Source organism: Papio anubis, chromosome 1, assembly GCF_008728515.1.
Source record: "Papio anubis isolate 15944 chromosome 1, Panubis1.0, whole genome shotgun sequence".
Lineage (NCBI taxonomy): Eukaryota > Metazoa > Chordata > Mammalia > Primates > Cercopithecidae > Papio > Papio anubis.
The window spans coordinates 37,767,922-37,793,185 of record NC_044976.1 but is presented as its reverse complement, the minus strand read 5'-3'; the positions used below and the strand labels follow the sequence as shown (position 1 = coordinate 37,793,185).

Genomic DNA, 25,264 nt, shown 5'->3' with positions numbered 1-25,264 from the left:
CTGAGTAGCTGGGATTACAGGCGCGTGCCACCACGCCCGGCTCATTTTTTGCATTTGTAGTAGAGACTGGGTTTCACCTTGTTAGCCAGGATGGTCTCGATCTCCTGACCTCATGATCCACCCACCTCGGCCTCACAAAGTGCTGGGGTTACAAGCGTGAGCCACTGCGCCCGGCCCCATACCATTTAATTTTAAACCTCATGCGTGTGTGCGAGTTAAATGGCTTCTAGGTTCCATTCCCGGGTGATGGGTGGGAGAGTCTTAAGATTCATTGGTTATAGAAAGGGGCCCTGGGGGTCTCCTGCAACCGCGAGCTTGGGCGGTCCTCCGCGCGCCAGGGGTCGCTGTGGCGCCGCGCGGCCGCGCCGGGTCGCTCTCGCGTGGCCGCCCCGCCTCGGGCCCCCGGGCCGAGTGGGCGGGCACGACTGCGCCCAGGTCGCGAGGCGCCCTTCGACCAGCAGCGCCCGGGGCGGGCGGGTATAAATGGAGCGGTGGCTCCCTCGGCCGCCTCTCTCCGCCCCGGGTCGCTGCCGCCTGCGCCGCTTTCGGGCTCCGCAGCCTGAGGAAAAAAAGAGAAAAAGATAAAAAAAATCCGAAAACGCTTCAAAATCCTGAAAAAAAAAAAAAGGAAAAGAAAAAGCGAATCCTCCTCGGAGAACCCGCGGGGAAGTCACTTTCGCACGCTTCCGGCCTGCCCCGCGCCCGCCGCCGCCGCGCTTGGCGTCCGTCGGTCTCCGTCCATCGGTCCGGGGGTGAGCCGCTCGCCCGGCCCGCCGCGCCCTCCCCACGCTCGGGCCCCGAGCCCCGCGCCGGCCCCGGCGCACCACGTGTCCGCGCTGCCCTTCGCCGCCCGCCCGGGGCTCGCCGAGTCGGCGCCCACAAAGATTTGGTTTCCCTCTGCCCCGGCGGTTGTAATCTTAAACCGCCGGAGCCCGAGGCCTATATTTATAGAGAAACGCGTGTCCCCGGGGCCGCCGTGGGTAGCGTCCGGTCGCCTCTTAAAGGATTTTTACCGTTCGGAAGGGGATTCCCCGTTTAATTTTTTTCCTACTTTGATTTTTTGAAATTTGGAGCTTCGCACCAGGACCGCGGAGAAGTGCAAAGTCGTGGGGAGGGCCGTATTGTGCGGAGAGCCTTTTGTCTGCGGTGCCGCGGCTGTGGGAGCCGGCCCCCGCCTCCCGTTTCCGTCCCATCTCCGAGCCCGCCGACTCCAGCTCGTCCTCGCCGCCCCAGTGCCACCTGTGAGCCGCGGCGCGGGCCCGGGCTCTGAGGGCGCCCCTTTTGTCCTGCGGCGGGCCCGATAAGAAGTCCTCCTGGCGGGGCTCGGGGTGGTGGGGGGCGGGGAGATGAACGCTGCGGCCAGCAGCTACCCCATGGCCTCCCTGTACGTGGGCGACCTGCACTCGGACGTCACCGAGGCCATGCTGTACGAAAAGTTCAGCCCCGCGGGGCCTGTGCTGTCCATCCGGGTCTGCCGCGATATGATCACCCGCCGCTCCCTGGGCTATGCCTACGTCAACTTCCAGCAGCCGGCCGACGGTGAGTAGAAGCTGTGCCCACACGTGCGTGGGAGCCCGGCGGACCCCGAGAGTCGTCTTCTGGCAGGGCCCTCCTGCGAAGGAGGGCAGCATCACGACAGCATGTTGCCACCGAAGCTTGGAGCAGGGTGCAGAGATTGAGAACGCAGACCTGGCATCAGATGACTCGAGTTTCAATCTTGTTTCTACCACTTGCTAACTGGGTGACCTTGGGCTACTTACTGGTGTTGCTGGTAGTGGGGTTGGAAACCAAGGAAACTGTAAAACAGGATTAGAGTGAAGCCACTGGCATTCCACTGTGTGTGGTCCTTGTCAGTGGGGCTGGGATGTTACAGACCCTTGCTTGTGCCCTTCACAGGCTGGCCAAAAAGGAGGGACGTTTGAAACACAATTCCCCGCAAAAGTTCTACATTGTAGAGCTCCTGCCCGCTCTGCCACCTTTACTAACCTTGACTACCTGATGTTGTGCTGATAAAGGATGGGTCAGGGCAGGCAGGAAGCAGGGGGAAGGTTTCTGTGCGTTAAACTAGCAGAGATTTAGGTTAGTGCCACAGGAACTGCGTGTGCCAGGCCAGCTCCTTAGTCTGTGTGTTTGCCACTGGAGTGGAGAAGTGCTTTGCGCTGGACAAATGGTATCCAGGCTCTGTGCTGTAAAGAGTGTTGTGGAGGTAATTTGGGGAAGCGTCACTTGAAAATCTGGTGGCATTTGTCACCTCAGCTGTAACAGTGGTTTGCACTCGTCAGAGCCCTTTTACTTCATTTAATCTGAAGAAAATGGGACTCCTGAGAAGGAAAAGGAATGCAAAAAGTTGGAAACCAAGTTGGGACTCCCAGCACAGTGCTCTGCCACCTCAGATTGTGGCCTTAGCATGGAGAGAGGTATGTTGCAGGCGTGGCAGGAGTGAGGCCAAAGGAAATCTGATCAGAGGCTGCACGTGACTCCAGATTAGAAGGGAACAACTGCAGAGATCATTACTGGGAGAAACAAGCCATGCTATGGCAAAGGATCTCCAGGTCGCTAGTTTTGAGGTCCCCACTTTGTTTTCTGTCTGAGGCCCAGAGTTACTACTTGCCCAGGTTGCAGCTGAGACCAGAGAATTGGACATGTTAAGAGGAACTAGGTATTGCTACCGTCAACCCAGTATGCTCCAAGCTGAGTTCTGTCTATGGCTATAGGAGCGCAAAGAAGGTAGCTGAGTGTGGTCTTTTTAAGGGATAATGTACCACATTAGCTGTTGTCTGCCTTCTTGACTTTTGAACAAAAGTCATGTCACTTAGAGATAGCAGAAGCCATTGGTCAGTGTGTCTGCCAACACATACTTCTGCAGGACTTCTTCCTGCTATAAATAAGTGCAGCCAGATTTGTCAGACTAAGCCAGCTTGCCTTGTGCAGTGCTGTCTGGAAATAGACGAGGAGCTGTGTTGAAATGGGCTCCTTTACTGCTAATTAATGAAATAGTTTGTGATCCCAGCTATCTATCTCTGATAGCCATCACAAGCAAACTCCTCCTTTCCTGGACTGTTCCTGACTTGGATCTGTCTTGTCATCTCCCTTTTTCCCAACTGCCCCCCATACAGATGAGCCCACCTTCTGAAGGGGGTGGGGAAGTTTGTTGGAAATAATGAGTGAAAATAAATTCTCCTGGTTAAAGAAACAGTTGAGCTTGTGGAGCGTCAGAGTTGGGGAATTTTGTCCCCCCCTTCAGTGAGATGTTGCCTTGAGGCAAGGAGCAGATTCCACTGCTCTGACCCTGTCTAAATCCCCTCATGGAGGAGGTTCTGGGTAATGTCACCGATAGGAGATGTCGTCACAGCCTTAAGGAAAAGTGGCCACCAGATCTGGGGATCCTTGTTGCGATTAGTGATGAGAAGTGTTTTGGCTGGCAGGTGGTGGTATATTTTAGCTTCTGGTTCTTTTTGTTGATGTTTGTTTTCGCTCTTGTTGCCCAGGCTGGAGTGCAATGGCGTGATCTCAGCTCACTGCAATCTCTGACTTCCGGGTTCAAACGATTTTCCTGCCTCAGCCTCCTGAGTAGCTGGGATTACAGGCGCCCACCACACACCCAGCCAATTTTGTATTTTTAGTAGAGATGGGGTTTCACCATGTTGGTCAGGCTGATCTCGAACTCCTGACCTCAGGTGATCCACCTGTTTCAGCCTCCCAAAGTGCTGGGATTACAGGAGTGAGCCACCATGCCCGGCCCAGCTTTTGGTTCTTTAAATTGTCTCTGGTGCACATATGGACTTAGTTGGGAAGCTACAGAAGCTTTCCAAGGTACTGGATGGGGAAGTTGGTTGGGCACTCAGGGTAGCTGAAGTCCTAGAATTCTACAGAACTTAAAGGTAGGTGCCGGGCCTACCATCTGCGTGCTGTCTGCTTAGGCAGAAGGTATGGTGGTTTAATCCTTGTTTTGATAGTACAGAGAACTTTTCCATGTGTGATCAGTTGTATCCATTTTGGTGATTGGATTTTTATTCTCAGAAACTGAAAATAAAAGAAATTGGACTGAATTCTGAATTCAGGGATAGCACCTTTTTTTTTTTTCCAGATCATTTGCTCATACGTTTAGTTGCTTGTCTCCGTAGATGGATTGCAGACTAAATGACTTGATAACTTTGATGCAATACCTCACTGAAAAATAAATCAGATAATCTAGTATTAGTTTCCTAATGACTAGCTAGCTGCACAGCTTAGTCACCCTAAACATAAGTTTGTTCATTTTGTAAAATGTATAATTTCAGCTGTCCCACCTGAGTCATGGTGGGTGGCAGTCTGCAAAGTCTTCCAAATGGTAAAGCTTAGTCAAATGTGAGGTATTATCATTGGATCTTGGTGTCATTAAGGCCATTTAGATTATCTTTACTTATGGCCCCTTTATCCAACAAGGGCACAGACCCAGAAGGGCGTTTAGACTTCTGTCATGAAGTAGAGTCATTAGCTGGAACTTATTCTACCCTTACTAACAGTGCAGGCTGGAGGAATCTGATGCCCTTTTATTTTAATAGAGTTGCCTTTTATCAAGAGTGATTACCTTGAAAAGTCCTGGAGTACTCTGTTCTTAGGATGTTGGCCTGTGGGAACTGACGTTTTCTCTCCTTATTGAAATGTGTTTCTCTCTTACAGCTGAGCGGGCTTTGGACACCATGAACTTTGATGTGATTAAGGGAAAGCCAATCCGCATCATGTGGTCTCAGAGGGATCCCTCTTTGAGAAAATCTGGTGTGGGAAATGTCTTCATCAAGAACCTGGACAAATCTATAGATAACAAGGCACTTTATGATACTTTTTCTGCTTTTGGAAACATTCTATCCTGCAAGGTAAACATTGATTAAATGATTTTAGCAGAATAATTGATTCTCAAAAACAAGATAAATACCAAATGGAAAACTACCTTGGCATCAGGATACAGGAATTTTCAAAATGCTTGACATGGAATTCTAAAAGTTCCCATGGGTAGTCTCAGGGCCACACCCAGCGTAACCAGCACACGTTTTCATACCCTTGTTCTTTCCTCAGCCTGAAATATCTTTCCTGTTCTTTAGCTTTGGAAAGCCCCAGGTTTTTCTTTTGGGATGGGGGAAAGGAGAGGACCAGAGAAGTGTCTCTAGTCTTCAGGAAACTTAATCACATTAGAAGCATAAATTCACTCTGTTCCTTCTATGTATCTGTTTTATGCTGAACACTTTAAAACTTAAACAGTGGTGGTGTAGGTGTTTAACGCCATACTGCACTGAAAATCTGTTGTGGCCTTGGAAAATGTTTTGTTTCCTGCAGCACTGTGGTTTGCACCCAGATCTCTTAAAATGTGTTGTTGTTGTGTTTTAAAGGGACAGGGTCTTGCTCTGTCTGTCACCCAGGGTGGAGTGCAGTGGTGTCGTAATAGCTCATTGTAGCTTCGATCTCCTGGGCACAAGCCATCCTCCCACCTCAGCCTCCCAAGTAGCTGGGACTACAGGCATGTGCTACCACATTCAGTTAATCTTTTTATTTTTTGTAGAGACAGGGTCTCTCTCCATTGCATAGGCTGGCCTCCAGCTCCTGGCTCCAATGATCCTTCTGCTTTGACCTCCCAAAGCATTGGAATTACAGGCATGAGCCACAGCACCCAATTTTAAGTGTTTTCTTTGTTTTTTTGTTTTGTTTTGTTTTTTATAAAAAGAAAACATTTGGAATAGAAGAAGCCTAGTAGTGGCTACCTTTGTAAATGGAACACTTACTAGGTACCTGGTGCTGTGCTAGGTGTGAGAAAAATTGTACTGGTGTACTTGGCCACCTTTGGCCATGGATGGGCCAAAGCCTTCTCAGGCACAAGATACCCTGAGGTTCTCATGTCTCAGGAGCTGGCCAGTGGTGCTAAAGTGGTCCACCTTGTCTTTGACAGGTGGTGTGTGATGAGAACGGCTCTAAGGGTTATGCATTTGTCCACTTCGAGACCCAAGAGGCTGCCGACAAGGCCATCGAGAAGATGAATGGCATGCTCCTCAATGACCGCAAAGTGTGAGTGTCCCAGTCCGGAGCAACAACCATCGCATGAGCCAGCCGTGGCCCCACCTCGGTATTAACTGGCACACACAAGGCGGCTACTGGTTCTCGGCCCAAGTGTGGCCTGCTCCTACCTCTCCACTCCAGGGCTGGTGAGTCTCCCTGCCTGAGCCGTGGCAGCCCTTTTGACTCGCCAAGGTGGGCTTCCTGCCCAAGCCATGGCCTGCCTGCCGCCTCTCCCTTAAAGGCATCTGTCTGTGGGTTTTGTGAGCATCAACAACTGGGGCTGGCTGGAAGGCAGCTCTAAGCTCACTCTGAGTCGGGGTCTTGGCCAGCGGCAGAGTGGAGAGGGCCCTGGACTGACCAGGAGCTGTATACTAGCAGTGTGACCTTGGCTTTCCTGTGACTCAGGTCTGTCCATGGGTCCCTCGCTAGTGGTTGATGCCAAATTGTCCCCGCGGTTCTCCATTTTCTGACTTATGATTCAGTGACCTAATGCAAGGCTGGCTCCACAGTAATACTTGGTGACAATGAAAAATCCCATCCCTTTGCAGAAAAACTTCGTAACAGACCTGTTGCTTTGGTGTGGTTGTTACTGTAGAATGCAGAGGGGGAACTTAGCAAAGCCATGTGGGGAGAAGAAGGGACAATAAGTCTTGGCTATTACAAGCCAAAATATTTTTTGTCCTTTGTGTCATTCAACATACCAGAGGATGGGTTATGTTTATAATGTCTGTGTGTCCAGTGGTTGATTGATCTACAGATATCACTAAAAAGAAATATAAAAATGTCAGTGTATGGATAAATTTTCTTCTAAGTATAAGAGTACCAAAATAAATTTAAAGAAAAGGGTGCCCCTTCGCTCCAGCAATCTCATACCTAGGATTAACCACTGTTAACAGTTTGGTTTGTATCCTTCCAGACCTTTTCTATGCATTTACATAGTTGCACAGAAATGAACGTTTTAAAAACATGGCCATCAGGTTTCTTCATGAAGGCAGTGTGATGTGGTAGGAGTAGCCCTGGTCTAAGCCAGGAGCCCTGGGGCTGGTCCTTACAGGATAGTCCTGCCTTTTTCTCTTTCTGCTGGGGACTTGGGTATCTCTGAGCCTCCTCGGTGGTGGATGGGGATCTCATGTTTTAACTTCTCCTGTCAGCCTTTAACTTGTATTCCTTTGGGTCCCTGGACATCATGTTTTATTCCTCTGGGTGATTACTTTTTTCATGGTTTCTTTTTAGATTTGTGGGCAGATTCAAGTCTCGCAAAGAGCGGGAAGCTGAGCTGGGAGCCAAAGCCAAGGAATTCACCAATGTTTATATCAAAAACTTTGGGGAAGAGGTGGATGATGAGAGTCTGAAAGAGCTATTCAGTCAGTTTGGTAAGTTGAGGGTCCTTGTCCCCTTTCACAGTCCACCAGACCCATCTCTTCTTTCTTAAGAGATGAGGGCACTGCTCCAGAGGTTTGCTTCAAGTGAGTTTCCAGAGGGAAGCCTTCTCTCCTTGAGCTGTGCTTGAGATGGTGTTACTAATAGTTCTGTCCTTTGGTAATAGGTAAGACCCTAAGTGTCAAGGTGATGAGAGATCCCAGTGGGAAATCCAAAGGCTTTGGCTTTGTGAGTTACGAAAAACACGAGGATGCCAATAAGGTGAGTGTACCACAAAGGTTGGGAAAAACTTGTAAGAGGTGGCCCCAGAGTATGGGCAGAGTCTTGCTAGCACCTAGCTAGAGCTGGGATGGTCTGAGTATCTAGTAGTAGATGTACCATTACTATACTCTGGGATCATCTTCCTGGGTTCCACATGTTAACATCATGTAGGTGTTCACAAAGCACTTGGCACATACCTGTCACCTCAGCTGTCAGTTGTTGAAAGAATAGGACAGATGTTTGTTCCCCTGCAAAGGTGAGAGAACTAAAGCCCAGTGAGTGCTGATTTCATAACAGCACAGCAGCTACTTGTGGGCAAAGCATTGTGCCAGACCCTCAACATATATCACTTAAATACCCACAAAAGCACCTGCAGAATTTACTGGCAGCCAGAAGATGATATCGCCCTGGGATCATGTCAGCACACTTGTGTTTATACACCTGTGCTATTTCTATATTATCTGGATCAATAACCTATTTAAATATTAACCTCATTTTACAGATGAGGAAGTTTGGATTTGTGTGACAGACTTCAGAGGTGGAATGAATTTAGTTTTTAGTCCTATAGTAGAAAGAATACTTGTTGGGACTTAGACCTCTGGAATAAGACCCCATCACTGCAACTTTATTTTAAAGACATTTTTCCTCTCTAGGCTGTGGAAGAGATGAATGGAAAAGAAATAAGTGGTAAAATAATATTTGTAGGCCGTGCACAAAAGAAAGTAGAACGGCAGGCAGAGTTAAAACGGAAATTTGAGCAGCTGAAACAGGAGAGAATTAGTCGATATCAGGTAAGGTGGTCTTGGCCCAGCCTAGCAGTGGGATTTGCTGTGAAATATTTGCAGAACACCCTTATGTTTAGCAGGCTTTCTTTTTGGGGATTTGGAGTCTGTTCTTCCCATTTCCCCCAAGAAGATTAGGTTTAAAAGGATATTTACCTACTACATATATGACAGTGATTATTTTAGAACCAGAAACAAGAGAAATGAGTTTATTCATCAAGAAGCTCTCTATTCTGGAAGCCTCAGCCTGTTGCTAGCCATGTAGATTCCTTTTACTTAAATGAGCCTCCTTTGTTTGGCATGGCTTCAAGAAGACCCCTGCTGGGGTAGGGGGTGAGTGGTCACCACAGCAGCTGTGGGGAGAGGTGACAAAAGGTGACTGCACTGATGATCCTTGTCAGTTTCAGGGCAGTAGTTTCACAACTTTGAGCTTGCATCAGAATCACCAGCAGAGCTTGTTAAAACAGATAGCTGGGCTCCAGCCCTAGAGTTTTTCTGGTTCACTGGGTTTGGGGTCTGGCCTGATAATTTCTTTTTTCTTTTTTTTTCCTTCTCTTGAGATGGAGTCTCGCTCTGTTGCCCAGGCTGGAGTGCAGTGGTGCGATCTCGGCTCCCTGCAAGCTCCGCCTCCCAAGTTCGCTCCATTCTTCTGCCTCAGCCTCCCGAGTAGCTGGGACTACAGGCGCCCGCCACCACATCTGGCTAATTTTTTGTATTTTTTGTAGAGAACAGGGTTTCAGCCTTTTAGCAAGGATGGTTTCGATCTCCTGACTCCGTGATTGACCCACCTTGGCCTCCCCAAAGTGCTGGGATTATAGGCATGAGCCACTGTGCCCAGCTGAGAATTCCATTTCTAACAAGTTCCCAAAGATGCTGGTGCTCCTGGTCTGGGAGCTACCCTTTGGGAACCACTTTCTAAGGGAATATTTGTGGTATAGAAATGCAATTAACGGTGATCTTTTCCTTCAGGGAGTGAATCTCTACATTAAGAACTTGGATGACACTATTGATGATGAGAAATTAAGGAAAGAATTTTCTCCTTTTGGATCAATTACCAGTGCTAAGGTATTATAATACTGAGATTTGGAGATTGAAAGCAGTAGTAATCCATTATAGGTTTATTGGCATTTGTTCCATTGAAGGGATAGCATTTAAATTATGTTCATTTCTGAAAGTAGCTACTACGTTTTTCCAGCAAAACTTCCGGATACATTTTGGAGAATGGCATTTCATTAGGTTAACATTACACTGTTTCCCAAGCACTGGAGTCTGGAGAGGAATTTGGCCCAGCCCCTCCCAGCCAACCCAGAGCACCTGAATCTTTCCCATTCCTTGCTGCCTCGTGCCGGTGTGGGGACAGATGGTGCTACAGAATGAGCAGAGGAAATCCAGACAGGTTATTTTCCATTTGTCTTGGGACCTGTCTCTACAGCTCTGCCACATTTTCTCCTTGAGAATGAAGGTATTTTAAAGATTTTGGGAGTGGGCTTGGGAACTTCTACCCTGGTCTTAGAGAGGAAAGGGGAGCGGAAGGTTTTTCCGTGTTTCGTAGTGTGCATCATTTGCTTGATTTTCTTTGATAATCACATCAACTAAGTTAGCAGGATAAGTAGGAACCTCATTTTAAAGATAAGGAATTTTAGTCCTTGAACAAGAGATTGCTGACTACATGGGGATGGTGTACTGTTTGTCCTTAGCACTTTGGGAGCAGGATGGAAGCTGGTGGCATCTGAACATTTTGGGTTATGGCCTGATGCAGACTCCGGTCTTGCTAAACAGAGGTGTACCAGATGCCACAAAATCCTTTAGTTGATGAGAAGGGAAGCCATGTGGGCTGTTCTAAAGGCATAGTGGCCCTGCCCTGGCTCTTAGGGGAATTTGCTCCCAACCTGGGAATGTGGAAAGCAATGTTATTAGTTGTAGTAGGGAGTTGGCCAGAGGCCAAGTGTGGGTTTGCCCAGTTCTTACCCTTTCCTTTTTGCTATGACCCCCTTGATTGGACCCCATCAGTGTAAGGAATGATCTTCTCTCCTTGCTTATCTGCCTAATAGTCAAGTTGCACTTTGTTAAGAGAGCAAAAGAGCCATACCTTGAATTGTCACCATTTTCAAGATGATGGTGTGGCATTTTTTTTCACATACATACTGGCCTACCTAATTGGTAGAGAGTTATGGAGTGATGTACATCTTTACGTCCCTATTCTCTACTTCAGGAGGCTCTCTGGGCCATTAACTAAGACATAAAACAATGACAGTCACACCAGAGAAGACAGTGAATAACCTTTTCAAATAAGGAAAAATGCAATTTGTGAATGATGAACTTAATGTGGAAGAAGACTGCCTGAACCAGTAGACGTGTGGTTTTGCAGCTGTTTGGGGTATTTCATGGAAATTGAGCCTCAGGAGGGCAAGTAAGACTAGGATCTAGGCACCTATTTCTAAGCTGGCCATCTCGTTGAATTAATGGTGGTAGTCATTGATTACCTGAACATTTTATGACTCCTGTCCACATGTGGTATTCCTAAAGTGTTATCCTGATGTTGCTAAGAACTTGTTAAGAGTTTTGTCCACCGAGGTCTTGGAGCAGATGAGATTGGAAAATAAATTGCTCAACACTACCCTCGAGATGTTTTGTGGTTACCCAGGGGTAGCTATCCACCAGGTATCAGGAAACATCTTTGAGTTCCTGGTTTTACCATTAGCCATATCATAGTGTTTCGGAACTTTAGCATCACCTGGGGACTTAAAGAAAATGCCTTAGAGGTTGTGACTTAGTTGGTCTGGGGTAAATCCTATGCCAGTTTTGAACCCCTGACCTAGGCTCAGTGACTGCAGCATAACCCAGGCTTTCTGGTTCTTCTGAATAGTTCCCTTCCCACCCAGGGACATCTTTTTTTTCCTATTTGTGGGTTTGTTTTGGTTTGTTTGGTTGGTTGGTTGGGTTTTTTGTTTTGTTTTGTTTCTGAGATGGAGTCTCGCTCTGTCGCCCAGACTGGAGTGCAGTGGCGTGATCTCAGCTCACTGCAACCTCTGCCTCCCGGGTTCAAGCAGTTCTCCTGCCTCAGCCTCCTGAGTAGCTGGGATTACAGGTGTGTGCCACCATGCCCGGCTAATTTTTGTATTTTTAGTAGAGACAGGGTTTCACCATGTTGTTCAGGCTGGTCTTGAACTCCTGACTTCGTGATCCACCTCGGCCTCCCAAAATGCTGGGATTACAGGCATGAGCCACTACACCTGGACCTTTGTTTTTTTGAGATGAGGTCTCACTACATTGCTCAAGCTGGTCTCAACCTCCTGAGCTCAAGCAGCCCTCCCACCTCGGCCTTCCAAAGTGCTGGGATTACAGGTACGAGCCACCACACCCAGCCAAGGACACCTTATTTTTTAAGTAGCTGGTCTCATTTTGTAGGTAATGCTGGAGGATGGAAGAAGCAAAGGGTTTGGCTTCGTCTGCTTCTCATCTCCTGAAGAGGCAACCAAAGCAGTCACTGAGATGAATGGACGCATCGTGGGCTCCAAGCCACTATATGTTGCCCTGGCCCAGAGGAAGGAAGAGAGAAAGGCTCACCTGACCAACCAGTATATGCAACGAGTGGCTGGAATGAGAGCACTTCCTGCCAATGCCATCTTAAATCAGTTCCAGCCTGCGGCGGGTGGCTACTTCGTGCCAGCAGTCCCACAGGTGGGTGTGCTGTTTGGTCACAGCTCTTGGGAACCTGCCTGCTGGCAGTATTCTGCAGTGGTTGGGGAGAGGGATCTTTTGTTATTAGAGTTCTAGAATGTCAGAGTATGGAACCCTCAAGTAAAAATGAAGGACTTACCCATGGTCACATACACACACACCCACAGTGGCAGTGGTAGAGTAAAACAGTCCCCATTAGCTGACCCCTCAGCTTTTGAATAGAAAGAACATTTAAATAATTAGCTTAGGTCCTGGTTAGTGAGATGAGATGAGATACTTCTCTAGGGTGGTTCAGTCCTTAAGAGGGGGTTTGGGTATTCTTCTGTCTTACAGGCTCAGGGAAGGCCTCCATATTATACACCTAACCAGTTAGCGCAGATGAGGCCTAATCCACGCTGGCAGCAAGGTGGGAGACCTCAAGGTAGGTGGTGGGGAACAGGGATTTGACGGCCTAGGATACACCTATCCTGGTCTCCCCTGCCTTTTCTGCTTCCCTGCTTTGAGGCATAGCCTAGGTTCTGGTCCACATCACTTCTCAGTGATGTGCAATTTTTTCTCTTCACCAGGCTTCCAAGGAATGCCAAGTGCTATACGCCAGTCTGGGCCTCGTCCAGCTCTTCGCCATCTGGCTCCAACTGGTAATGCTCCGGCCTCTCGTGGCCTCCCTACTACCACTCAGAGAGTCGGTGAGCAAACTGGCCTTTAGAAGTGTGGCCCGGGGAGGAGGGAGTCAGGATGACTAGGCTCTGCCCTGGGTTGGTCAGTTTGTTGGGCTCTTATTGAGTCCTGGTTCTGTAATCTTAGCTGTGTGCTTAGGTGGCCACTTCCAGTGTAGAGAAATATGAGTTCTAGGTGTGTCAGTTGCTTTTAACATTCTTTGCTCATCGGTGACTCATGTGAAAAAGTTAGTTGTAGAAGTTTGCTAGCTGGATGACTACAGAGGCAGCCTGTTCTTTTGGGTGGGGTGAGGAATACGAGGAAACAGCTCGTACAGAATATGTCCTGTATTCCAAGATGTGGAAAGAGTTGTATGTTATCCTTTGGCTCATCCTCGAAAGTAGTAGTGGCCCCCTGTGCAGTGTGTTGCGTAAACGTGCTTTGAAATTTCTCCTTCCGTGGGACGTGGCCAGTTGGACATCTGCTGCCAACACTGATGTGCATTTGCTGGTCTGTTGTAGGGTCTGAGTGCCCGGACCGCTTGGCTATGGACTTTGGTGGGGCTGGTGCCGCCCAGCAAGGGCTGACTGACAGCTGCCAGTCTGGAGGTGGTATTGGATGCACACAGAAGGGGGAAAGATGGGATTTGACGGGTCTTTGCCCAGACTGATGGGCTTTAATTGTATTTGTTCTTTCCCTAAGGCGTTCCCACAGCTGTGCAGAACTTAGCGCCACGCGCTGCTGTTGCCGCTGCTGCTCCCCGTGCTGTTGCCCCCTACAAATACGCCTCCAGTGTCCGCAGCCCTCATCCTGCCATACAGCCTCTGCAGGTGAGGTCCACCAGACAGAATGCTTAAAAGGATTTCCCCCATTTCCACTTGATGTAAAAGAAGCTTTGCTTTGATTCCTTCAACAGGTATTAAATGCCTGCTCTGTGTTATGACGCTATGTTCTGATTCATTGTCCCTGCCCTTTAGGGGCTCACTAGTGGGAGAGAAGGGGCTTAAAAGTGCTCTGCCTGATGCCAGTTCACTCAGAAATGCCTCACAGGGGGCAGCCAGTGCTTCCTGCTCTCTTTGTACGGAATAATGTGCTCACTCAGCTCTTTGAGCCTCCAGGTCACTTCCACATCCAGTGACCTATTGGATCCTTGGCTGCTCTGCAAGATGATTGGTACATTAAGGCAGGAAATAACTTCAACTTACAGATCGGATGTTCAGCTTCAAAGATGTAAAGTGTGTGTAGGAGGGGAAGGGGTTGAACCTAGAGCTTAGATTTTCTAAGCGGTAACTTGCAGTCTCTAGACCTGTGCTCTAGATGCAACTAGTTTGTTTCAGAGCTTAATAGCAATTTGCCATGGAGGTATCACCCTAAGCCTTCAGGCCCATAAGCTGCTTAGTAGATTACTCTTTAACTGTCCTGTCTCATACTCTCTGAGTTGGGGATTTCTTAGAACTTGATGCTATGTAAAATACCTTTTCTTTGCAAGGCTTTGACTAGCATTGACATTGCATGTTGACAGTTTTTAGCATTTGATACAAGAACATTTGGGGCCGGGCGCGGTGGCTCAAGCCTGTAATCCCAGCACTTTGGGAGGCCGAGGCGGGTGGATCACAAGGTCAGGAGATCGAGACTATCCTGGCTAACATGGTGAAACCCCGTCTCTACTAAAAATGCAAAAAAAAACTAGCCGGGCGCGGTAGCGGGTGCCTGTAGTCCCAGCTACTTGGGAGGCTGAGGCGGGAGAATGGCGTGAACCCGGGGGGCGGAGCTTGCAGTGAGCCGAGATTGCGCCCCAGCCACCCAACCCGGGAAGAAAAAGGGAGACCCCGTAAAAAAAAAAAAAAAAAAAAAAAAAAGAACATTTGGTACAGTTACGGTGATGTGGAATGTAATTATAAATGTGTTGATATTTACACCCTTTGATCCAGTCTGCACTGAGATTTACCCTAAAGGAAAAGAGTAATTTTCAGGAAAAGCTTGTATACAAGTGTTCACTTTACCCTTATTTATAACAAGGCTTTTCATTCTTGAGTAACTGTGGGTGCATTAAGGAAATGTCAGAAAATGCTTGCCTAGCGCTATAAGTTTGTTTTATTATTTACCTTTCACTTCGCTTTCTGATAGCATTCCATTTTCATTGTAATTGGTTGTGTTTATGTCCATACTCCTCTGTTCCTCACCACATCCCTCAATCCTTCAAGGACTGAAATTAGTTCCTTTAGAGCAAGGCCCACCACCTCCTCTCCTCTTTCACATAGTCAGATGTTCAGATACTGAACAGGTGCTCAACCACCATCAAGTGCTGTCCTTTCCTCGGTGCTAACCCACTGCCTTTCCTGGTTCCCAGGCACCCCAGCCTGCGGTCCATGTGCAGGGGCAGGAGCCACTGACTGCCTCCATGCTGGCTGCAGCACCCCCCCAGGAACAGAAGCAGATGCTGGGTGAGTGACCCACTTCCTTGCAGAAGAAGAGAGGCCCAGAGCCTGGTGCCAACTAGGACACCAGTGTCCATTGTTTACTGGGATTTGATTTGGTTTTTTATTAACTACCCTCCCCATAGGAGAACGCTTGTTCCCACTCATCCAAACAATGCATTCAAACTTGGCTGGGAAGATCACGGGAATGCTGCTGGAGATCGACAACTCTGAGCTGCTGCACATGTTAGAGTCCCCCGAGTCTCTCCGCTCCAAGGTGAGCTGCGTCGCAGACCCTGCAGCTTCAGCTCTCAGCTTGGGAAGATTGGGGGCAAACTTGGACACCCAGGTGCAGCAGAGAGTGGGGTCTGCTGCCCCCAGGACCCTTCTCGTCATGCCTTGACTGTGACTGGAGGCTGCTGTGGGTATTTGGGAAAGTAGTTAGCACCAGAAGCCTAGGGATCATCTGTACGGTTGGCTTTGGTCCACTACTAAGTCTGGGCACTAGGGAGGGGTGGAGTAGCTCTCCTAGATTCACTGACCACCTGAAGATTTCTTGCAGGTAGATGAAGCTGTAGCAGTTCTACAGGCTCATCATGCCAAGAAAGAAGCTGCCCAGAAGGTGGGCGCTGTTGCTGCTGCTACCTCTTAGACAAGGAAAAACCGTATGTGTGGCTCTTTTCATTTTTGTTCCTATGAGCATTGTCTTCGTGGTTTGACCTGAGGTTGTATATATGCTCACTGCTTAGCTCTGGGAATACAATAAGTAGTTACATGGAGTTTGTTGCAGGTGACTTCTTATAAGGACTGTGGACTTTGTCTGCAGGGGCTTGAGTGAATAAAAGTTAACTAATACTGGTTGATGGTGGTAGGTGTCTCCAGATAGGGAAAGAAGAGAGTAAAATGAGCTAAGGAGAAAGCACGTGGTAAGAACCAGAGCTGGTGAGCTGGTGTGTTGGGAGGGTTGACTTGGCATAGTCATGACCCTCTTGTCAAGGGCCTCAGGAGCCTTGTCGTCTAGTGGTAAAGACCAGAGATGCTGCTAAACATCGTACAGTACACAGGAGGACAGAACCAACAGAATGCCCGAAGTGTCAATAGTGCTGAGGTTGAGAAATTTCTCTTCTAGAATACCTTCCTTTATCCACTAGATGTTAATGAATCTAAATTATTTGATTATGCATTTATTTGTGTTGGTGCTTTTCTTTACAGGATTCAAAAGCCAAATAACCCCTTACGGAATTCAGCTCAAGGTTTGAAGACTTCTAGCTTGTCCTATGGACCTCAACACCAACGATTACAAATTGCAAATTTAATAGGTCATTTTGTATCAAAAGGTCAATTATGAAACACCTAGAATTTTTCAATTATACGAATATGTTCTCTGGGTTCTGCTGTGGCCCAGACAGTGTTAACTTTTTTTTTTTTTTCTATTGTGGGTTTTGATTTTTCCCCCAGAAACTGGTTTTATTTGATGTACCCAAGTCTTACGTTTCTCAATAAAGAAAAAAAACTCCATAAAACTGCCTCTGTCTCTGACCACAGTTTTACTCTATGAATTCCAGTTTTCACTGGAAGTAACTTTAGGATGTGAATTGGTTCCAATGATAGTTTATTCTTTCTTGACTTGAAGCTGACAAAGGTTAGCAAGATATACAGAACTGTTAAATATGATCCTGTCCCACAGCGTTCTGTTATGATTGTTGTATTAGCCCCACTTAACTTACAGGGAACAGAGATCTGATGTGGTCAGAGCAGACCGTGGGTCGGGCCCAGGAAAATTTGGAGCAGAGTGGGGTTGGTGAGATCTGCAGATACCAGCTGGTTAGCTGAGCCCCGTCTTTCCATTCCTGAACTCTGTTGGGTGGGGTTTGTCCTGTCCCTTATCTCCTGCAGTCAGTTTATGCTGCATTTGAGTCAGCAGATCCAGTTGCCCAGATTCTGCAACCAAGGTTCCCCTAGCAGGGGGAAAATGTTTGGGAGGTCTGTGACTACAGCAAATGGTGCTGAAGTCCTCAGTGCTTGTGGTTTCTTTGATGCTCAAAGTGACAGTAGTGACATCCTAAAGGCCAAGATCACATCCCTTTGCAGCCTGCTTTCCCTGCGGCTCCAGCCTTGCTTGCTTTCCCTCCTGGAGCTTGCTTGATGCTTGCTTAGTGCCCCATCCATGCAGTCCTTAGAATGCTCATCCCTCTCGGCAGGCTCCTTAAGATCTGGTGTCACCTTAACAGATCTTAAGGAGATGTCCTTGTTTCCTGACGGTCCCTTCTTTCCTTAATCTGGTGCCGGATGGGGCGGGGCACAGTACGGGCTTCCGGCGGAAGCACTGGAAGCAAGATGGCGGCCGCCGAGACGGTCCTCAAAGGGTATGCTGGTGTGGAGCGAGGCAGGGTCCTCGTAGGCAGTGCAAAGATTGAGCTGGGGGTGGGCAGAGTGGACAGAGTAGGGCAGGGTGCAGATCCATGGCTCTACGCATCCTGGGCCAGGTCTGTGCTGCTTCACGCTGTCGATTTGTGAGTGGGTAGCGCAGCCCAGATCCCTTTTCCCTACTCCTCCTGACCCTGCACCTAGAGTGGTGGTTGCGATCTGCTACCGTGACCTCAGCCCTTATTCCAAACTGTGGCACCCATTCGTTCCACAAACTCCACAGCTCTGGCCCATTAGAGGAAAGAGGCCCCAGAATAGCTGGGAAATTACGAAAACAGCCTCACTGCACGGGTTGGTGAATGCTGTGATGCGATTGTGTGATGGACGGTGATGTTGAAACCAGACGGGAATGACCACCCCATCCGGAGAGGTGAGGGTAAACTTTCGGGATGCTCTGAGTCCAGAGATGAGTTTGAAAGATGCAAAGTTAACCAAGCAGCCAAGTTGGGAGCCAGGCTGTTGCCTGAATGGAGACAAGCAGCGAGAGCCAAAACCCAGAGTCTGGCCATACTTAGTCTATACCATACTAAGAAATGTGAATTTTTCTCCCTTGGCCATTGGATTGCTTTTGAAGAATACCAACCAGAAGAGTAATGTAGTCGTATTTGTATTTTCTTGGGATAATGGAGGAGACAAAAAGGCGGCGATCCCGTTCAGGAAATTGTCGCCATAAACCGGGGCAAAATGTAGGTCAGAAGAAGGAGAGGAGTGTACCTCACAAGTGGTTTTGTTATACCCAGAAGAGTATTGGGACCCCTCCCTTTCTGTCCTCCCTGTGCTCATGTTGACAAGGTGTTGGAGCAACTGCACCAGACGTGTGGAGACATTGATTCAGAATGCTCTTGGTGTCTGCAGAGGGGGTGGAGGACATTTCTTCGTGCTGCTTTTATTCCTTTTGGAAACATCACAGATATTCTGATTCTGCTGTATTATGAAACAGTTGACACTGAAAAGTCCCTCTTAAGTCAGATTCCTGATGCCAGGAAAATAACTTAGTAAAAAATTTTATGTCATGGGCATTCTATGTATGGCTGGTATATAATGCATTTCAGGGGGATGTCTCTTTAGGTCAGCATGGTGGTGATCTTGGAGATGGAAAAGGAAGGTTCTGAGGACAGCAGGGCTAGGATGAGGGTGTGGCTGTGGGTTGAAATTTACAAAAATTAATCTGTTGGATTTGAGGGTAGACTTTAAATTGGAACCATTTGGGGGCTTTGATTTCTCATCATTTAATATAAAAAGTGTATAGTAAAAAGGGCGGGTGCAGTGGCTCACGCCTGTAATCCCAGCACTTTGGGAGGCCGAGGCAGGTGGATCACGAGGTCAGGAGATCGAGACCATCCTGTCTAACACGGTGAAACCCTATCTCTACTAAAAATACAAAAAATTAGCCGGGTGTGATGGTGGGCGCCTGTAGTCCCAGCTACTCGGGAGGCTGAGGCAGGAGAATGGTGTGAACCTGGGAGCAAAGCTTGCAGTGAGCCAAGATGGCGCCACTGCACTCCAGAGCGAGACTCTGTCTCAAAAAAGAAACAAAACAACAACAAAAAAACAGTGTATAGTAAGAATCAGGAGGATAGTGTTAGACAAAAAAAAATTTTTTTTTTTTTTTTGAGACAAGAGTCTTGTTCTGTCACCCAGGCTGGAGTGCAGTGGTGTGATTTCGACTCACTGCAAGCTCTGCCTCCCAGGTTCACGCCATTCTTCTGCCTCAGCCTCCTGAGTAGCTGGGACTACGGGAGCCTGCCACCACACCTGGCTAATTTTTTGTATTTTTAGTAGAAACGGGGTTTCACTGTGTTAGCCAGGATGGTCTTGATCTCCTGACTTTGTGATCCGCACGCCTCAGCCTCCCAAAGTGCTGGGATTACAGGTGTGAGCCACCGCGCCCAGCCCCCAATTTTTTTTTTTTTTTTTTTTGTTGAGACGAAGTTTTGCTCTTTGTTTTCCAGGCTGGAGTGCAGTGGCATGATCTTGGCTCACTGGAACGTCCGCCTCCTGGGTTCAAGTGATTCTCCTGTCTCAGCCTCCCAAGTAGCTGGGATTATAGGTGTCTGCCACCACGCCCGGCTGGTTTTTGTCTTTTTAGTAGAGACAAGGTTTCACTATGTTGGCCAGGCTGGTCTCAAACTCCTGACCTCGAGATCCGCCCGCCTCGGCCTCCCAAAGTGCTGGGATTGCAGGCTTGAGCCACTGCGCCCAGCTCTTAGAAAAAAAATTTTAATGTTTGGTTCTTGTTTCACATCACCTGCTGGGTAGGTGTACTCTACCTTATCTGTATACCGGAACTACCTTCTTGGCAGCTATGCTGTTAAATAGCAGAGTGCAACAGGGAAGCTCAACCTCAGCAGTGAAGCCTTGGCCTCTGCTTACCTGGTTAAGTTTTTCTTCAATTGATATCACAGTTACGGTGCAAGTTTCTATTTGATCTTTTGTTTTTATTTTCTAGGTTAAGAATTTTAGACCCAGTTCTGCTACTAACTTTCTGTGTGGACACAAACTCACTGAGCCTTCAGTTCTTCAAATGTTTTTTTTTTTTTTTTTTTTGAGATGGAGTCTCACTCTGTCACTCAGGCTAGAATGCAGTGGTACGATCTTGGCTTACTGCAACCTCCGCCTTCTGGGTTCAAGGGATTCTCCTGCCTCAGCCTCCCAAGTAGCTGGGACTACAGGTGCCTGCCACCACGCCCGACTAATTTTTTTTGTATTTTTAGTAGAGACGGGGTTTCACTATGTTGGCCAGACTGGTCTTGAACTCCTGACCTTGTGATCCGCCTGCCTTGGCCTCTCAAAGTGCTGGGATTACAGGCGTGAGCCACCGCACCCAGCCTATATATATAATTATTATTATTATTATTTTTTTTAGAGAACGGGGTCTTGCTCTATCACCCAGGCTGGATTGCAGTGTTGTTGATCATAGCTCAAGCGGTCTTCCTGCCTCAGCCTCCCAAAGTGCTGTGATTACAGGTGTGAGCCACTGCACCTGGCCTCTTCATATCTTACAGCAGTGAGACTAGCACATTCAGGAGCCCTTCTATCCCTGAGTTTTTTTCGTTTTTGTTTTTTTTTTGTGGAGACAGTCTTTCTCTGTCGCCCAGGCTGGAGTGCAGTGGCGCAATCTCGGCTCACTGCAACCTCTGCCTCTTGGGTTCAAGCATTTCTCCTACTTCAGCCTCCCAAATAGCTGGGACTACAGGTGCATGCTGCCACACCTAGCTACTTTTTTGTATTTTAGTAGAGACGGGGTTTCACCATGTTGCCCAGGCTGGTCTCAAACTCCTGAGCTCAGGCAATCCACCCCACCTCAAAGTGCTAGGATTACAGGTGTGAGCCACCATGCCCAGCCTATCCCTGAGTTTTATGAAGTAGTAATTCCTACTGCTCTTGGTTTCCCCCAGCTAAAATCAGTTTTTCCTGGGAACAAAGACCATGATGCTCCCTTCTTTAGTAGTCACCTGACCCAATGGTAAGGTCAATGCTCTATACATAATTAAAGCTTGTTTGGAATTAATAATTGTTAGATAAACAACTTTTTCTATTTCTGTAAGTTTTATAAACAAAGGTCATCAAAATGCTTGAAAAGTAACTTCAGGTTTTACGTTCTGTAGTGGTACAACTGAATTTTATTTTAATTAGTTAATTAATTAATTTATTTTTGAGATGGAGTCTTGCTCTGTCACCCAGACTGGAGTGCAATGGCGTAATCTGGACTCACTGCAGCCTCCGCCTCCTGGGTTCAAGCGATTGTCCTGCCTCAGGAGCTGGGACTACAGGCACTTGCCACCATGCCCAACTAATTTTTTTTGTATTTTTAGTAGAGACGGGGGTTTCACTATGTTGACCAGTCTGGTCTTGAACTCCTGACCTTATGATCTGCCTGCCTTGGCCTCTCAAAGTGCTGGGATTATAGGCGTGAGCCACTGCGCCCAGCCTATATATATATTTTTTTAAAGAGACGGGGTCTCACTCTGTCACCCAGGCTGCATTGTAGTGTCGTTGATCATAGCTCAAGCAGTCTTCTTGCCTCAGCCTCCCAAATTGCTGTGATTACAGGTGTGAGCTACCGCACCTGGCCTCTTCATATCTTAAAACAGTGAGACTACTGTGTTCAGGAGCCCTTTTATCCCTGTTTTTTTTTTTTTTTTTTTAATGGAGATGGAGTCTCTATCTGTTGCCTAGGCTGGAGTGCAGTGGCGCGATCTCGGCTCATTGCAACCTCCGCCTCCTAGGTTCAAGCAGTTCTCCTATCTCAGCCTCCCAAATAGCTGGGACTACAGGCACACACCGCCACGCCAAGCTAATTTTTTGTATTTTAGTAGAGACAGGGTTTCACCATGTTGCCCAGGCTGATCTCAAACTCCTGAGCTCAGGCAATCCACCTGCCTCAAAGTGCTAGGATTACAGGTGTGAGCCACTCAGGTGTGAGCCACCATGAGTTTTTTTATAAAACTATCCCTGAGTTTTATAAAGTAGTAATTCCTACTGCTCTTGGTCTCCCCCAGCTAAAATAAGTTTTTCCTGGGAACAAAGACTATGATGCTTCCGGCTGAGCGCGGTGGCTCACGCCTGTAATCCCAGCACTTTGGGAGGCCGAGACAGGCGGATCATGAGGTCAGGAGATCGAGACCATCCTGGTTAACACGGTGAAACCTCATCTCTACTAAAAGTCCAAAAAAATTAGCCGGGTGTGGAGGCTGAGGCAGGAGAATGGCGTGAACCCGGGAGGCGGAGCTTGCAGTGAGCCAAGATTGTGCCACTGCACTCCAACCTGGGCAACAGAGCGAGACTCCATCACAAAAAAAAAAAAAAACTGATGCTTCCTTCTTTAGTAGTCACCTGACCCCAATGGTAAGGTCAATGCTCTATACACAAGTAAAGCTTGATTGGAATTAATGATTGTTAGATAAACAACTTTTTCTATTTCTGTAAGTTTTATGAACAAAAGTCATCAAAATGCTTGGAAAGCAACTTCAGGTTTACATTCCATAGTGGTACAACTGAATTTTATTTTAATTAGTTAATTATTTGTTTTTGAGATGGAGTCTTGCTTTGTCACCTAGGTTGAAATGCAAAGGCGCAATGTAGGCTCACCGTAGCCTCTGCCTCCTGGGTTCAAGTGAGTCTCTTGCCTCAGTGTTTCGAGTAGCTAGGGCTACAGGCCTGCGCCATTGCACCCAGCTAATTTTTGTATTTTTAGTAGTGACAGGGTTTTACCATGTTGGCCAGGCTGGTCTCAAACTCCTGACCTCAGGTGATCTGCCTGCCTCGGCCTCCCAAAGTGCTGGGATTACAGATGTGAGCCACTGCGGTCAGCTTGAATTGTACAAAGTTTAAAATTAGTTCATTGTTTATGTATATTTATTTAGAATGAAATGACTAATATTTCTGGATGCATTGCTGAAGAAACCAGGAAAAATCTAAAAATTTGATTTTCATTTTGTAAATGACATCTGGATATGGCATGTTTCCTCCTATTGCTCACATATTAACAACCCATTTCTGCTTTTGCAGAAAAGCACCAAGGATTCTCTTTTGTTGAATTTGTGTTGGCAGAGGTAAGAAGTTTTCCTTTTAATGTTTTACTAGTGTCACTCTTGTCATTGACTACCAAAGGTGTCAGTCTGTTTGGATGGATGTGGTAGTTTTCTTTGGCTGTTGTAACAAATTACCATAAATTTGGATGGCTTAAAACAACAGAAATTTATTATCTCACAATTCTGGAGACTAGAAGTCTAAAATCAAGGTGTTGGCAGGGCCATGCTCCCTCTGAAGGCTCTCAGGAAGACTTTTCACTTGCTTTCCTGGCTTCTAGTGGCTCCTCACAATTCCTTGGCTTGTAGTATCACTCTAGTCTCTGCCCCTGTCTTCACATGGCTTTCTTCCTTGTATGTGTTTCTGTCTTCTCTTATAAAGATACCAGTCAGGCCCCACTTCTGTTTTTTTTTTTTTGTTTTTTTTTTTTGAGGCAAGATCTCACTCTGTCACCCAAGCTGGAGTGCAGTGGTGTGATTATAGCTCACTGCTTCCTCTAACTCCTGAGTTCAAATGATCCTGCTACCTCAGCCTCCCAAGTAGCTAGGACTGTAGGTGCATACCACCATGCCTGCCTAATTTTTAAAATTTTTACAGAGATGGGGGTCTCACTATATTGTTCAGGCTCATCTTCAACTCCTAGCCTCAAGTCATCCTCCCACTTCAGTTCCCCAAAGCACTGAGATTATATGTGAGCTACTGCACCCAGCCCACCACCCAAAAGACCCTATTTCTAAATAAGGTCCGATTCTGAGGTTTAGGTCCATATGAATTTTGGGCGACACTATTCAAGCCACTGTAGTGGCTTGGTAGTGGCTTTTGCAGAGAAACAGGAAGTTCTGGTTGAAGGATGGCCCACTAGGCCTGGCTCAAAGTTCCCCTCCTGTATTCAGAGTATAGAAGATAGGTCTTGGAGAGGCCTGAGCCCTCTGGCCTGGCATCACTCATTCCTGTTTTACTGTGTGTATTCTCTGTCTCCATCAACTGGGCACCCATCCATACACTACCAGCTCTAACACGCAATACACACTCTTAGTAAAATACAGTCTAGGCAAGTAGGAGGGGAGATTGTGTCTTGTTTTGTGTGCTTGTGCTACTGAGTTTTTATTTGAACACTGTAAGAAGAGTTGAACTATAGGCATGAACTTTTTCATTGTTTACTTTTGGTAGGATGTTGCAGAAGCTATCAACAACATGGTATGGCTGACAATCTTTGTTTTTTACTGAAGCTGTTATTTGGTGGTACTTTTTGGTATAGGGAATGCTCATGTACCTATTGTGTTTCCAATTTCTGTAGTTTCAAAGTTCTGTAGCAAGCACAGGTCATTATTTGAAATAATTCAGTATGAACTAGCTACCTATAAAATTAATTCTTCTTTTTTTTTTTTTTCTCCCCGAGACTGAGCCTGCTCTATCGTCCAGGCTGGCGCGCAGTGGTGCAGTCTCAGCTCACTGCAACCTCTGCCTCCCGAGTTCACGTGATACTCCTGAATAGCTGGGATTACAGGCACGTGCCACCACACCCAGCTAATTTTTGTATTTTTAGTAGAGATGGGGTATTACCGTGTTAGCCAGTCTGGTCTTGAACTTCTGACCTCAAGTGACCCTCCCGGCTCGGCCTCCCAAAGTGCTGGGATTACAAGTGTGAGCCACCACATCTGTCCTAAAATTAATTCTTAACCAGACATCTTTCTCATTTCACATTTGTTGAATACCAACCACCTTTTTTGGCCAATCTCTTGACCATTTTGCAGGGGTCAGCAAACTACAGCCTGTGGTCCAAATCATCCCACAGTTTGGTTTTGGTCTTTTTTCTTTTTTTTGAGACACAGTCTCACTGTATTACCCAGGCTAGAGTGGAATGCAGTAGCACAATCTTGACTCACTACAACCTCCACCTCCTGGGCTCAAGCAATCCTCCCACCTCTGCCTCTCAAGTAGCTGGGACTACAGGTGTGTGCTACCACGCCCAGCTAATTTTAGTATTTTTTTGTAGAGACGGGATTTTGCCATGTTGCCCAAGCTGGTCTTGAACTCCTGAGCTCAAGCGATCTACAACCTTATGCTCTCAAAGTGCCACAGTCTGTTTTTTGTGTCCTT

At 47.3% G+C, this 25,264-nt stretch overlaps 2 protein-coding genes, 1 long non-coding RNA gene and 1 other non-coding gene across 15 annotated transcripts in view; 3 read left to right on the top strand and 1 right to left on the bottom strand.

Moving 5' to 3' along the window:
* The first annotated feature begins 471 nt into the window (after positions 1–471).
* PABPC4 (poly(A) binding protein cytoplasmic 4) lies at positions 472–16,731 on the top strand. 8 transcript variants are annotated; one of them, XM_003891633.4, is made up of 16 exons: positions 472–1,539; positions 4,663–4,856; positions 5,921–6,036; positions 7,261–7,400; positions 7,574–7,668; positions 8,322–8,459; positions 9,420–9,515; positions 11,859–12,131; positions 12,465–12,552; positions 12,698–12,817; positions 13,310–13,396; positions 13,491–13,618; positions 15,139–15,232; positions 15,352–15,482; positions 15,768–15,870; positions 16,418–16,731. In XM_003891633.4, the coding sequence occupies exons 1-15, from the start codon at positions 1,347–1,349 to the stop codon at positions 15,855–15,857; spliced, it is 1,983 nt and encodes a 660-aa protein (XP_003891682.1). In that variant the 5' UTR covers positions 472–1,346; the 3' UTR covers positions 15,858–15,870; positions 16,418–16,731. The 8 variants fall into 8 exon arrangements, 7 of the variants coding, with proteins under 7 accessions (XP_003891682.1, XP_009203735.2, XP_003891683.1 ...); XM_009205471.4 differs by having other exon boundaries at positions 475–752; XM_003891634.4 differs by having other exon boundaries at positions 509–1,539; positions 12,698–12,769.
* Positions 3,978–4,678, bottom strand: LOC108586496. Its single transcript, XR_001903890.2, has 2 exons — positions 4,571–4,678; positions 3,978–4,170 (listed from the first exon to the last, which is right to left on the bottom strand). It is a non-coding gene; the product is annotated as an uncharacterized LOC108586496 (long non-coding RNA).
* On the top strand, positions 9,761–9,895 carry LOC116272348. Its single transcript, XR_004181061.1, has one exon. It is a non-coding gene; the product is annotated as a small nucleolar RNA SNORA55 (small nucleolar RNA).
* Positions 16,732–17,577: 846 nt separating the features above from the next.
* Positions 17,578–25,264, top strand: part of LOC103883770 (peptidyl-prolyl cis-trans isomerase E-like) — a 34,804-nt gene continuing 27,117 nt past the window's right edge. Inside the window, exons 1-3 of one of the 5 annotated variants that reach the window (XR_004184343.1) lie at positions 17,578–18,002; positions 20,499–20,599; positions 23,144–23,187. The gene's annotated coding sequence lies outside the window, so the exon portion shown is untranslated. Of the gene's footprint in view, positions 18,003–19,763; positions 20,009–20,498; positions 20,600–20,887; positions 21,099–22,871; positions 23,188–25,264 lie in introns of those variants that run through there. The other 4 variants (XM_017960077.3, XR_004184344.1, XR_004184342.1 and 1 more) reach the window with 4 other exon arrangements.

Bases quoted from the DNA above. Each gene is read 5' to 3' on its own strand.
- PABPC4 (XM_003891633.4), top strand. From the start codon at position 1,347: ATGAACGCTGCGGCCAGCAGCTACCCCATGGCCTCCCTGTACGTGGGC. The intron at 7,669-8,321 runs GTGAGTGTACCA...TTTCCTCTCTAG, and splicing joins AACACGAGGATGCCAATAAG to GCTGTGGAAGAGATGAATGG. The intron at 12,132-12,464 runs GTGGGTGTGCTG...TCTGTCTTACAG, and splicing joins TCGTGCCAGCAGTCCCACAG to GCTCAGGGAAGGCCTCCATA.